The 12690-nt window shown below is 44.7% G+C and overlaps 1 protein-coding gene across 1 annotated transcript in view; it reads left to right on the top strand.

The window, feature by feature from the left end:
* Positions 1-12690, top strand: part of LOC112220026 (nuclear receptor subfamily 6 group A member 1-A-like) — a 190518-nt gene that overhangs the window by 26411 nt on the left and 151417 nt on the right. The window contains exon 2 of the mRNA XM_024381581.2: positions 11488-11535. Coding sequence (XP_024237349.2) covers positions 11488-11535 — 48 coding nt within the window. The remainder of the gene's footprint in view (positions 1-11487; positions 11536-12690) is intronic.

Below are 12690 nucleotides of genomic sequence, written 5' to 3'. Positions count from 1 at the left end.
GTCTTGCTCAGTCACCCTCTGAATGGCACACATACACAATCCATGTCTCAATTGTCTAGAGGCTTAAAAATCCTTCTTTAACCTGTCTCCCCCACTTAATCTACCCTGATTGAAGTGGATTCAACAACTGACATCAATAAGGAATCACAGCTTTCACCTGGATTCACCTGGTCAGTCTATTTCATGGAAAGAGCAGGTGTTCTTAATCTGTTGAATTCTCAGTGTATGTTGATAAGTATTCACCCTGCTCGAGTCGATACATGTTAGAAACAACTTTGGCAACGATTACAGCTTTTTGTGTGAGAGCTTTCCACACCTGGATTGTGCAATATTTGCCAATATTATTTTGAAAATGTTCAAGTTCGGTCAAGTTGGTTGTGGATCATTGCTAGACAGCCATTTTCAAGTCTTGCCATAGGTCTTGAAGCAGTTTAAGTCAAAACTGTAACTAGGCCACTCAGGAACATTCACTGTCTTCTTGGTAAGCAACTCTTGTGTATATTTTGATTTTGTCTGTGGTTATCTCTTTTACATTTCTTTTTATCCTGAAAAACTCCCCAGTCCTTGCCGATGACAAGGATACTGTACCCATAACATGATGCAGCCGCCAGCATAAATATGGAGAGTGGTACTTAGTAATGTGTTGGATTTGCCTCAAACATAACGCTTTATATCCAGGACAAAAAGTTAATTCTTTTTTTTTTTTGTTCAGTATTACTTCATTGCCTTGATGCAAACGGGATGCATGTTCTGGAGTATTTGTATTCTGTACAGGCTTCCTTCTTTTCATGCTGTCATTTAGGTTAGTTACTACAATGTTAGTAACTATGATGTTGTTCCATCTTCAGTTCAATACTATCCCAGCCATTAAACTCTGTAGCATTTTTAAAATCCCCATTCACCTCTGTGGTTTCCTTCCTCCAGTAACTCAGGAAGGTAACCTGTATATTTGTAATGACTCGGTGTATTGATAAGCAATCTTAAGCCTAATTAATAGCTTTACCATGCTCAAAGGGATATTCAGTGTCTTTTTTTTACCCATCTACCAATCAGTTCCCTTTGTTAGGCATTGGAAAAGCTCCCTGGTCTTTCTGGTTAGATTTGTGCTTGAAATACACTGCTCAACTAATATTTGGGGGATGAATACTTATGATCAGCACTGTATTTTATCACTACACATTCTAGCCATTGCTAATGTACTTTACCGCTGCTATGCTGACCTAGCTAGCCTATAGCTTAACTCTGTCAGGTCTCACTCTTTCGGATATTTTAATTAGAGGACTTCCAAGACGCGCCTTCACCTTGGGGCTGTTATAAACACAGGGTGGACAGGAGGGTGGAGTGCATGATGGAGTATTGTCCTCTGTAGTCTGCAGTGGTCAGACCTGGTTGTGGAATGCTGCGGGTGGACATGGATGCACACACGCGGACACACACACGCAGACACACAGAGGGGGACACACACAGGGACACACACACACACACACAGAGGCACGCGCACACACACACACACACAGAGGGACACACACACACACACACACACACAGAGGGGACACACACAGGGACACACACGCACACACACACGCACACACACACAGAGGGACGCGCACACACACACACAGAGATGCGCGCACACACACACAGAGGGACGCGCACACACACAGAGGGACGCGCACACACACACACACAGAGGGACACACACACACAGAGGGACGTGCACACACACACCCACACATAGAGGGACACACACACACACATACACGTGGGGACACACTGACTTTCCCATCTGGAGACCCAAGGTTCTTCTGGTCACGCTTCTATCTGGTTTCTGTCTGGGGACTGGGGTTGACTGACTGCGGTTGACTGAGGGGGTTTAGAGGCCGACTGAGGGGGCTGGAAATTGACTGCGGTTGACTGAGGGATTTTAGAGGCCGACTGAGGGGGCTGGAAATTGACTGCGGTTGACTGAGGGGGTTTAGAGGCCGACTGAGGGGGCTGGAAATTGACTGAGGGGTCTGCTCTTTGGTATTTTTAATGACCTGGATAGTTGAATCACAGTGATTGTTCTGGAGCAGGTGAAGCTGAATGGCTGGATGAGCTGCTTGTTCCTCGGATGTCGGTGAAATCCTCAGGCTTTCTGAGCTCCGAGGAGCAGCTGTTTCTCCCTTGGAGGGAAAAGGCATGTCTTCTTGGCTTTGAAATTCCCACGTTGAAGCCATTTTTTTGAATACTTTCCAAATGCACCCTTATTTCCTCCTTTTAATCAATGATTTGTTCACCAGCAGTCAAACAAAATAGCTTGAAAGGTCCAAAGCAGCCATTAAAGCCATGTTCACAAGCAGCAAGGTGCACACACACGTGTGTGTGTGTGTGTGTGTGTGTGTGTGTGTGTGTGTGTGTGTGTGTGTGCGCAAACAGCATGGCCCAGATGGTCTCTGTTCCGCTTGGTCGACGGAGGGGCACCAGAGACCGCCCTGTCCATGCCTGCCACCAGAGAGGGATAGTCCTGCTCGACACTTGTTACATGCAGTGAGGATGATCTCTCTATAACTGTGGGTGGGTGTGCGTGTGTGTGTGTCAAAGGTGAAAGACGGACTGAGTTACATACTTTGTTGTGTGAGGTCCTCCTCATGGCTAGGGACGTCTGTAGTCCACGAGCAGACCCTCCAAGGTCAATGAGAAAGGTGAACCTGCCGAAGTCACTAAATGACCTGAGTAGTGGTAATTTAAACACAAGCATTATACTAACTAAATTAGATTAAGTCATACTTACTTAATTCATTTTATACTAAATGTTATGAGGGGGTTATGGTATGTTGATTCTGTCATATCTCTTTCCAATGTACTGGTTGTTCTTGGTTCCAGTGGGAGGCACTATTAGTGCATAATTGGAGTAGGAGCTGGGTGGTGCTGGAGATGTTGTTAGATTAGTGAAAAGCATGAGCTGGCGCACATCCCAATAAGTTAGTAGAGGTGCTGACTAACGGAGAGTTAGCTGTAGGCTATAAAAATAGTTACACACTTTATATCAGGGATGGTCAACTTTGAATGGGGTGGATCTGAATTCATCATGAGGGGCCGTAGTTGCCCCCAGGTCTGCGTACCAACACTTGCATTCGACCATGATTATTACGTTTAGATAACAGGTCGGTAAAATACCTTTACCAATCTAAAAACATGTTAGGTGACATGGGTAACTATCAGTGACTGACATAACAAGAGAAATACTTGGGATTCACATTTTGACATTGCACGTTGTGTATTCTTCTATTCTAACTTGCAACAGTAAGTTGAGACCTCGACTGAGTTTCCCCAAAAGTAAATATACAGAGCATTCGGAAAGGATTCTGACCCCTTCCTTTTTCCCACATTTTGTTACGTTACAGCCCTATTCTAAAATGGATTAAAAATGATTTTTTCCCCCTCATCAATCTACACACAGTACACCATAATGACAAAGCGAAAAAGGTACTTAGAAATTGACAAATGTATTTAAAACAGAAATACATTATTTACATAAGTATTCAGACCCTTTGCTATGAGAATCAAAATTGAGCTCAGTTGCTTCCTGTTTCCATTGATCATCCATGAAATGCTTCTACAACTTGATTGGAGTCCACCTGTGGTAAATTCAATTGATTGGACATGATTTGAAAAGGCACAGACCTGTCTATATAAGGTCCCACAGTTGACAGTGCATGTCAGAGCAAAAACTAAGCCATGAGGTCGAAGGAATTGTCCGTAGAGCTCAGAGACTAGATTGTGTCGGGGCACAGATCTGGGGAACGGTATAAAAAAATGTCTGCAGCATTGAAGGTCCCCAAGAACACAGTGGCCTCCTCCATTCTTCTATGGAAGAAGTTTGGAACTGCCAAACTGTGCAATCAAGGGAAAAGGGCCATGGTCAGGGAGGTGACCAAGAACCCAATGGTCAATCTGACAGAGCTCTAGAGATCCTCTGTGGAGATGGGAGAACCTTCCAGAAGGACAACCATCTCTGCAGCACTCCACCAATCAGGCCTTTATGGTAGAGTGGCCAGACGGAAGCCACTCCTCAATACAAGGCACATGAAAGCCCGCTTGGAGTTTTCCAAATCGCAACTAAAGACACTGCCCATGAGAAACAAGATTTTCTGGTCTGATAAAACCAAGATTGAACTCTTTGGCCTGAATACCAGGAGTTACGTCTGGTGGAAACCTGGCACTATCTCTACGGTGAAGCATGGTGGTGGCGGCATCATGTTGTGGGGATGTTTTTAAGCTGCAGGGACTGGGAGACTAGTCAGAATCGAGGGAAATATGAATGGAGCAAAGTACAGAGAGACCCTTGATGCAAACCTGCTCCAGAGCGCTCAGGACCTCAGACTGGGGCGACGGTTCACCTTCCAACAGGACAATGACCCTAAGCACACAGCCAAGACAATGCAGGAGTGGCTTCCCAAAAAGTTTCTGAATGTCCTTGAGTGGCCCAGCCAGAGCCATAACTTGAAACCGATCGAACACATGACGTTCAGTCAATCTAGAAAATTTCAAGAACTTTACATTTTCTTCAAGTGCAGTTGCAAAAACCATCAAGCGTTACGATCAAACTGGCAAATGAGGACCGCCACAGGAAAGAAAGACCCAGAGTTCCCTCTGCTGCAGAGGATATGTTCATTAGTTACCAGCCTCAGAAATTGTAGCCCAAGTAAATGCTTCGGCATTCAAGTAGCAGACACATCTCAACATCAACTGTTCAGAGGAGACTGCGTGAATCAGGCCTTCATGGTCGGATTGCTACAAAGAAACCACGACTAAAGGACACCAATAAGAAGAAGAGACTTGCTTGGGCCAAGAAACACGAGCAATGGACATTAGACAGATGGGAATCTGTCCTTTGGTCTGAAGAGTCCAAATTTGACAATTTTGCTTTACAACTGCCGTGTCTATGTGATACGCAGAGTAGGTGAACGGATGACTTCTGCATGTGTAGTTCCCACTGTGAAGCATGGAGGTGTGATGGTGCTTTGTTGGTGACACTGTCTGTGATTTATTTAGAATTCAAAGCACACTTAACCAATATTGTTACCACAACATTCTGCAGCGATACTCCATCCCATCTGGTTTGCACTTAGTCCCACTATCATTTGTTTTTCAACAAGACAATGACCCAACACACCTCCAGGCTGTGTAAGGGCAATTTGACCAAGAAGGAGAGTGATGGAGTACTGCATTAGATGACCTGGCATCCACAATCAGCTGACCTCAACCCAATTGAGATGGTTTGTGATGAGTTGGACCCCAGTGTGAGGGAAAAGCAGCCAACGAGAGCTCAGCATATGTGGGAACTCCTTCAAGACTGTTGGAAAAGCATTCCAGGTGAAGCTGGTTGAGAAAATGCCAAGAGTGTGCAAAGCTGTCATCAAGGCAAAGGGTGGCTACTCTGAAGAATTTGTTTAACACTTTTTTGAGTCACTGCATGATTCCATATGTGTTAATTCATAGTCTTGATGTCTTCACTATTATTATACAATGTAGAAAATAGTAAAAAAATAAAGAAAAACCCTTGCATGAGTGTCCAAACTTTTGACTGTGTGTTCCCTGTTTTAGGTCAGTTGGGATCACCACTTTATTTTGAGAATGTGAAATGCCAGAATAATAGTAAAGAGAATGATTTATTTATTTCATCACATTCCCAGTGGGTCAGAAGTTTACATACACTCAATTTGTATTCTGTAGCATTGCTTAAACTTGGGTCAAATGTTTCGGGTAGCCTTCCACAAGCTTCCCACAATAGGTTGGGTGAATTTTGGCCCATTCCTCCTTACAGAGCTTTTGTAACTGAGTCAGGTTTGTAGGCCTCCTTGCTCGCACACGCTTTTTCAGTTCTGCCCATAAATCTTCTATAGGATTGAGGTCAGGGCTTTGTGATGGTCACTCCAATACCTTGACGTTGTTGTCCTTAAGCCATTTTGCCACAACTTTGAAAGTATGTTTGGGGTCATTGTCCATTTGGAAGACCAATTTGCGACCAAGCATTAACTTCCTGACTGATGTCTTGAGATGTTGCTTCAATATATCCACATAATTTTCCTGCCTCGTGATGCCATCTGTTTTGTGAAGTGCACCAGTCTCTCCTGCAGCAAGGCACCCCAACAACATGATGCTGCGACCCCGTGCTTCACTGTTGGGATGGTGTTCTTCGACTTGCAAGCCTCCCCCTTTTTCCTCCAAACATAACAATGGTCGAATGGCGAAACAGTTCTATTTTTGTTTTATCAGACCAGAGGACATTTCTCCAAAAAGTACAATCATTGTCTCCATGTGCAGTTGCAAACTGTAGTCTGGCTTTTTTATGGCGGTTTTGGAGCAGTGGCTTCTCCCTTTCTAAGAGGACTTTCAGGTTATGTCGATATAGGACTCGTTTTACTGTGGAAATAGATACTTTTGTACCTGTTTCCTACAGCATCTTCACAAGGTCCTTTGCTGTTGTTCTGGGAATAATTTGCACATAATATTGACATAATATTCTTGAATTTTCAAAGCTATTTAAAGTCACAGTCAACATAGTGTATGTAAACTTCTGACCCACTGGAATTGTGATGCAGTGAATTTTTGTGAAATAATCTGTCCGTGAACAATTGTTGGGAAAATTACTTGTCATGCACAAAGTAGATGTCCTAACCGACTTGCCAAAACTATAGTTTGTTAAAAAGACATTTGTGGAGTGGTTGAAAAACGAGGTTTAATGACTCCAACCTAAGTGTACGTAAACTTCCGACTTCAACTGTGTGTTTGTTTGTGTATATTATATATATTTTTTTATCCGAAGTCCTTCAAAAGGGCCAAGGGGCTGATGTTGCTGCTCTATATGTAATTAAAAATGTAATACATTTCAACCTTTATTCAACCTTTATTGAAGTAGGCATGTCAGTTAAGAACAAATTCTTATTTACAGTGATGGCCTACCTCGGCCAAACCTGGACGACGCTTGGCTAATTGTGCGCCTTCCTATGGGACTCCCAATCACGGCCGGATGTGATACAGCCTGGATTTGAACCAGGGTCTGTAGTCACGCCTCTAACACGAAGATGCAGTTCCTTAGACCACAGCGCCACTCGGGAGCTCATGTAACCTCCATTAGTGGGGTTAAACACCAACGTTTCGGCATCACTTGGTGGTGTTAGAGATGGCAACACTCACATTTTTGATGCATGGAGGAAACATAATCAATTCTGTGCCAGAAAACATGCAAAAACCTTGAGGTTTATCTTTTTTTTTTTAATCATTTTGTCCTCTGTTGTCTGTGTGATGGTCAGAAACATGTATTATGTTGTCTTGTGTTTAGTCTCATCCTTTTTCAAGGAAGAGAGTTGCTCTGCTGAAGTCAATAAGATTATTTGCCGGTTGCTCTCTGCTGTATGTGTCTTCTTTGGAAGTCTGTGTCTTGCGCGCGCTTTTCTGAAAGAACATATGCTGCTGTCCGTTGGAGTGTGTCGGGGGGCAGCCGGCACGCGTCGGCTCAGAAACGGGCAGCTGGTGTGTGTGTGCATGGGAAGGGGGTCTCCATCACCCCCATCACCCGAGACAGCAGAATCCTGCCTGACTGATGATTAGAGTCAATTGGAGTGAGTGAGTGAATGAGTGATTATGTGAGTGGGCAGGGCAGACCCAGCTAGACAGACAGAGGGCAGTGTTCACTATTCAGTGTTGAGTGCAGATGGTGTCGGAGGGAGTCTTGAGGAGACAGCTACACTGACAGAAAGTCATCATGATGGGTGAGTGTGTGTCCTGGAGAACAACATCCACTCTGATAAGCACTGTGGTTGAAAGGAATTTAAGAAAGAACATTTTCTAAAAAAAAATATGGTTGTTGCGTAATTAGTTCTGCCCTTTCCGTTAAAAAAAATATATATATGTTTTTCAGACAATGGTGAAGATTGGAGATAAATTGTAATTAGGAGGGTTGGATAGAAAGTGGTGCATGTAAGAGAGGACCAGTTGAGTGAGCTTTTGGATGAATGTGTGGTCCAGAAAGTCTGTAGCACTACCTCTTAATTAACCAGACTGCCACTAAAAACACATTTTCTTAAGTATTGCAAGTGCAGATGGATGGTAAGAGGGTGTTCACTTCAAATATAAATGTATGTATCTATGTGTGTGTGTAAACCTCTGACCCACTGGAATTGTGATACAGTGAATTTTTGTGAAAAAATCTCTGTGAACAATTGTTGGGAAAATGACTTGTGTCATGCACAAAGTAGATGTCCTAACCGACTTGCCAAAACTATAGTTTGTTAACAATAAATTTGTGGAGTGGTTGAAAATACAAGTTGTGCATGGTCTGGACAAATAGTGGAAACAAATGAATACATAATTTAATCCATAAATTCTATTTGTCATTTAGCTGTTCATGGTTTTCCAAATGTTTCTTTTACACAATCTTACAATCTTACACAAGACTTATAAACTGGAATAGGTGTATATTTGATGTGTTTGAGTAGAATAGAGAATGGAAAACGTGCCTTTCATTATGATGGTCTATTAGTGAAAGCTGTCTGTACTTATTGTGGTAGAGATTTGATGACGAGAGAGAGCCAATTGCCTAGATGTTTTTTTCCTAGGTATCTGTGCTCAATCATACTCACTGACTTTTGTCCATTCGTTTTCACATTTCTCTGTAAAATGCGACAATGGTACAGTTTTCCACAAGAGTTTGTTGAGCGTGGTCTCAACCGGTGTTCCTTGTCATGGTTTATTGTTTTATCAGTTGCTGTTTCTTTCTGCTGGTTTTGTATCCATTGCCAAGCCCCGTAGGGAATGAGAAGATGTTGGTGTGAGGTAGAAGGACGTAAACTGGAGATCTTGAGGGGCTCAATCCATTGGAACATGAGGATAGATGGATCATCAAGCCTCGGAAATTGAGGTGGAAAACTCTCATGGCAGTTAATTTTGACCTCTCGTTGTCCCTCGCTCCCTTTTCAACATTCTCTCTCTCAAGTGAAGGCTGTGTACCCCTATTGGCTGTCTTTCAATGCTGTGTCCTCGCTGTATTTTTATAGTTTTTCCCCCATTACTGTTCTGTAGAATATTACACCCGGAGTAGCAAAATAGATATTTGTTATTTTCTTGGTTTGTGGAAGTACATAAGCAGTAACACTGAACGTCATATTTTTGGTTCTCATTCATTTCGATTTGTTTCACGTGACATCAGCCCACCAAGGGGGAGCAGGGGACGTAGGACATCCAGTTTCTTTTAGCAAACATCAGCCCACCATGGGGGTTAGCGGGGGACACGTTGGATGAACAGGACAAATTAGACCAAAAGGGGTCAGCTAGCAGGGGGTCACGGCTTAGCAGACATCAGCCCACCAGCATCTTTTAGTGGGGAGTGGGGGGACGCTTGGCAACATCAGCCCACCAAGGGGGAGCAGGGGACGCTTGGCAACATCAGCCCACCAAGGGGAGCGGGGGGGGACGCGTGGCAACATCAGCCCACCAAGGGGAGCGGGGACGCTTGGCAACATCAGCCCACCAAGGGGGAGCGGGGGACGCGGCAACATTAGACCAAAAAGGGGGAGCGGAGGACATGTGGCAACATTAGACCAAAAGGGGGAGAGGGGGACGCGTGGCAACATGGGACGCTTGGCAACATCAGCCCACCAAGGGGAGCGGGGGACGCGTGGCAACATGGGACGCTTGGCAACATCAGCCCACCAAGGGGAGCGGAGGACGCTTGGCAACATCAGCCCACCAAGGGGAGCGGGGGACGCTTGGCAACATCAGCCCACCAAGGGGAGCGGGGACGCGTGGCAACATGGGACGCTTGGCAACATCAGCCCACCAAGGGGGAGCGGGGCACGCTTGGTGACATCAGCCCACCAAGGGGGAGCAGGGGACGCTTGGCAACATCAGCCCACCAAGGGGGAGCGGGGGACACGTGGCGACATTAGACCACCAAGGGGAGCGGGGACGCTTGGCAACATCAGCCCACCAAGGGGAGCGGGGACGCGTGGCAACATCAGCCCACCAAGGGGAGCGGGGGACGCTTGGCAACATCAGCCCACCAAGGGGAGCGGGGACGCGTGGCAACATGGGACGCTTGGCAACATCAGCCCACCAAGGGGGAGCAGGGGACGCTTGGCAACATCAGCCCACCATGGGGGAGCGGGGGACACGTGGCGACATTAGACCAAAAGGGGGAGCGGAGGACATGTGGCAACATTAGACCAAAAGGGGAGAGGGGACGCGTGGCGACATTAGACCAAAAGGGGAGGGGGGGACGCGTGGCAACATTAGACCAAAAGGGGGAGAGGGGGACGCGTGGCAACATTAGACCAAAAGGGGGAGAGGGGGACGCGTGGCGACATTAAACCAAAAGGGGAGAGGGGACGCGTGGCGGCATTAAACCAAAAGGGGAGCGGGGACGCGTGGCGACATTAAACCAAAAGGGGGAGCGGGGATGCGTGGGACATTAAACCAAAAGGGGGAGCGGGGGACGCGTGGCGACATTAGACCAAAAGGGGGAGCGGGGGACGCGTGGCGACATTAGACCAAAAGGAAACTAAACACAACAAAAGGAGGAGGACAAAGGCTCCAGTGTTTCCCTAGAGTGAGGAACAAGAGGATTAGGCAGATGTTTTTTTGGAGGGAGAGAGTTTGTGTGTGTGTGTGTGTGTGTGTGCGTGTGCGCACACGCGCGCTTCCATTCTGATGCGCAAAGGTCCAGCTCGGGACCCAGGCGCCCTCTGCTCAGCAGGGTATAAGCCCAAATACAAACAAGGTTTTGGGCGGAGAGGGGGCAGAGAGGGCCCAGAGGGCAAGAAACTTATGAGGGATGGGCTCTTCTTTTCAACAGGGTCTCCCTAGACAGCACTCAGTTAACCCTGCTACCCAGGTGGGGGAGGGCCATGGCTGTGTGTCTCTGTGGGGGTTTGGCGCGTGTGTGTGTGTGAGATTCTTTGACAGAGATTTTTGTGAGTGATGGGCAAATGTGTGTCAGAGCAAAGAGAAAGGAGGGAGGTAGAGAGCCTATTGCAGAACATAATGTATGTGATTATGAAGCAGGATGGCTAATAGTGTGACCACAGACACACACTGTCTTATTTGATTCGCACAACATATGACTTCTAAGTTGACTTGTCTGCTTTATAGTGACCATTTCTTGTGTTGCTCAATTTTATATTGGATATTATAGCCTAAACCTCACTGCAACAATGATAGTATCGCCTTTGTTTTAGTAGGGATCAAAACAATTAAAGTACAAATACATCTTGGAACAGAATATCTTTAAACAACACATTCTAGTGACTTTGAGATTCTATATTTAATGAAAAGTGCTATATAAAATAAAAAATGTATTACTCCTGTCTCAGAATTGTAAAGCCACTGAATTTGTGTTTCTGCCTAACAGCCTAGCTACATGGTTGCTACAAAGCTGAGGAATGGAGCTGGAGAAATGTAACTAAATTCATAGTGTGAATGTCTAAAGTCCATCTCTCTTCCCAGGCTTCTATGCAGACCACGGTCTCCATGCTGAACCGAGCGATGGGATGGGTAAGTGAAAGACTCCTTATTTCACTAGAATATATTCAGCACAGAGATCCAATCTGTCGTGTGTGTGTGTGTCTACCGTGCTTCTACTTGTTAAATTGTAATTTAACACACAGATTCGATTTGAATTACAACCTGAGTATAACTGTGGTAAATGACATTTTGTCTGGTGAGGGATTGTAGTTGCAGTAGTCTAACTGGCACCATCTGGTGTTGAGTCCTAATTGTAGTTTCTGGTTACCTGTGTTGGGGGAAAAACTCCAGTGATTACAAGACATAAAAAAATGATTTTCAACCCATACAACATCGTTTCAACTTATTTTCGAATTCTTTTGCTCATAGGGATACTTTTTAAAACTTGTTTTGTAATGTAGCACAAACCTTTTCCTCGGATAGACGGTGGTATTTCTCTGGTCTCGCTACTATGTCAATTTAAGGCAGCCGCCCGCACCTTTCCCGATTCTGAGGGGTTGGGTTAAATGCGGAAGACACATTTCAGTTGAAGGCATTCAGTTGTACAATCTGACTAGGTCTCCCCTTTCCCTATCCAGTGCCATTCTGTATTGTCATGCAGAGCTGTAGCTCACAAATGTGTACAAAGTGAATGTGTATCTGCTGAATGTGTATTTGAGTCTTCTGAATCTCTCAAATGCAATACATAATAAGTAGCACACGGTGATCAAATGTGAAAACAATCTGCATACATTTTTTTACTTTTAAATGAATTATATATTTTCAATGACTAATGGGTGTATATATATATATATATATATCTTCTAAATGCCTAATGAGGTAAGTTCATCATTCGTACTCTCTCAGAACCCCAAATATGCACTGTGTGAATGAATTAATGCAATTTTATTTTCGTGTCAAATTTCCAATTGACAACCCATCCCTTATGGGATGACTTGACACATAAATAAACATTACAATAATTCACTGCATAATGCTTTCTCTGCATTGTAACTTTAAATGTAAACACGTTGTAAAAACTCAAAACATTGTTTAAACTACAATTTGTATATAATCTTTGCAGCCGTAGCTCTGTCTATGATTGGTTACTTTTCTCCAGCCCCATCCCTCAGCTGTTTACCAAAATAGTGGCAGGGGGGGACTCTTTTTTTATTGTAGTATCTTGTCCCTTTAAGAATGCACCTG

Source organism: Oncorhynchus tshawytscha, linkage group LG20, assembly GCF_018296145.1.
Source record: "Oncorhynchus tshawytscha isolate Ot180627B linkage group LG20, Otsh_v2.0, whole genome shotgun sequence".
Classification (NCBI taxonomy): domain Eukaryota; kingdom Metazoa; phylum Chordata; class Actinopteri; order Salmoniformes; family Salmonidae; genus Oncorhynchus; species Oncorhynchus tshawytscha.
The sequence above is the reverse complement of the archived record's forward strand: the minus strand, read 5'-3'. Positions and strand labels throughout refer to the sequence as shown.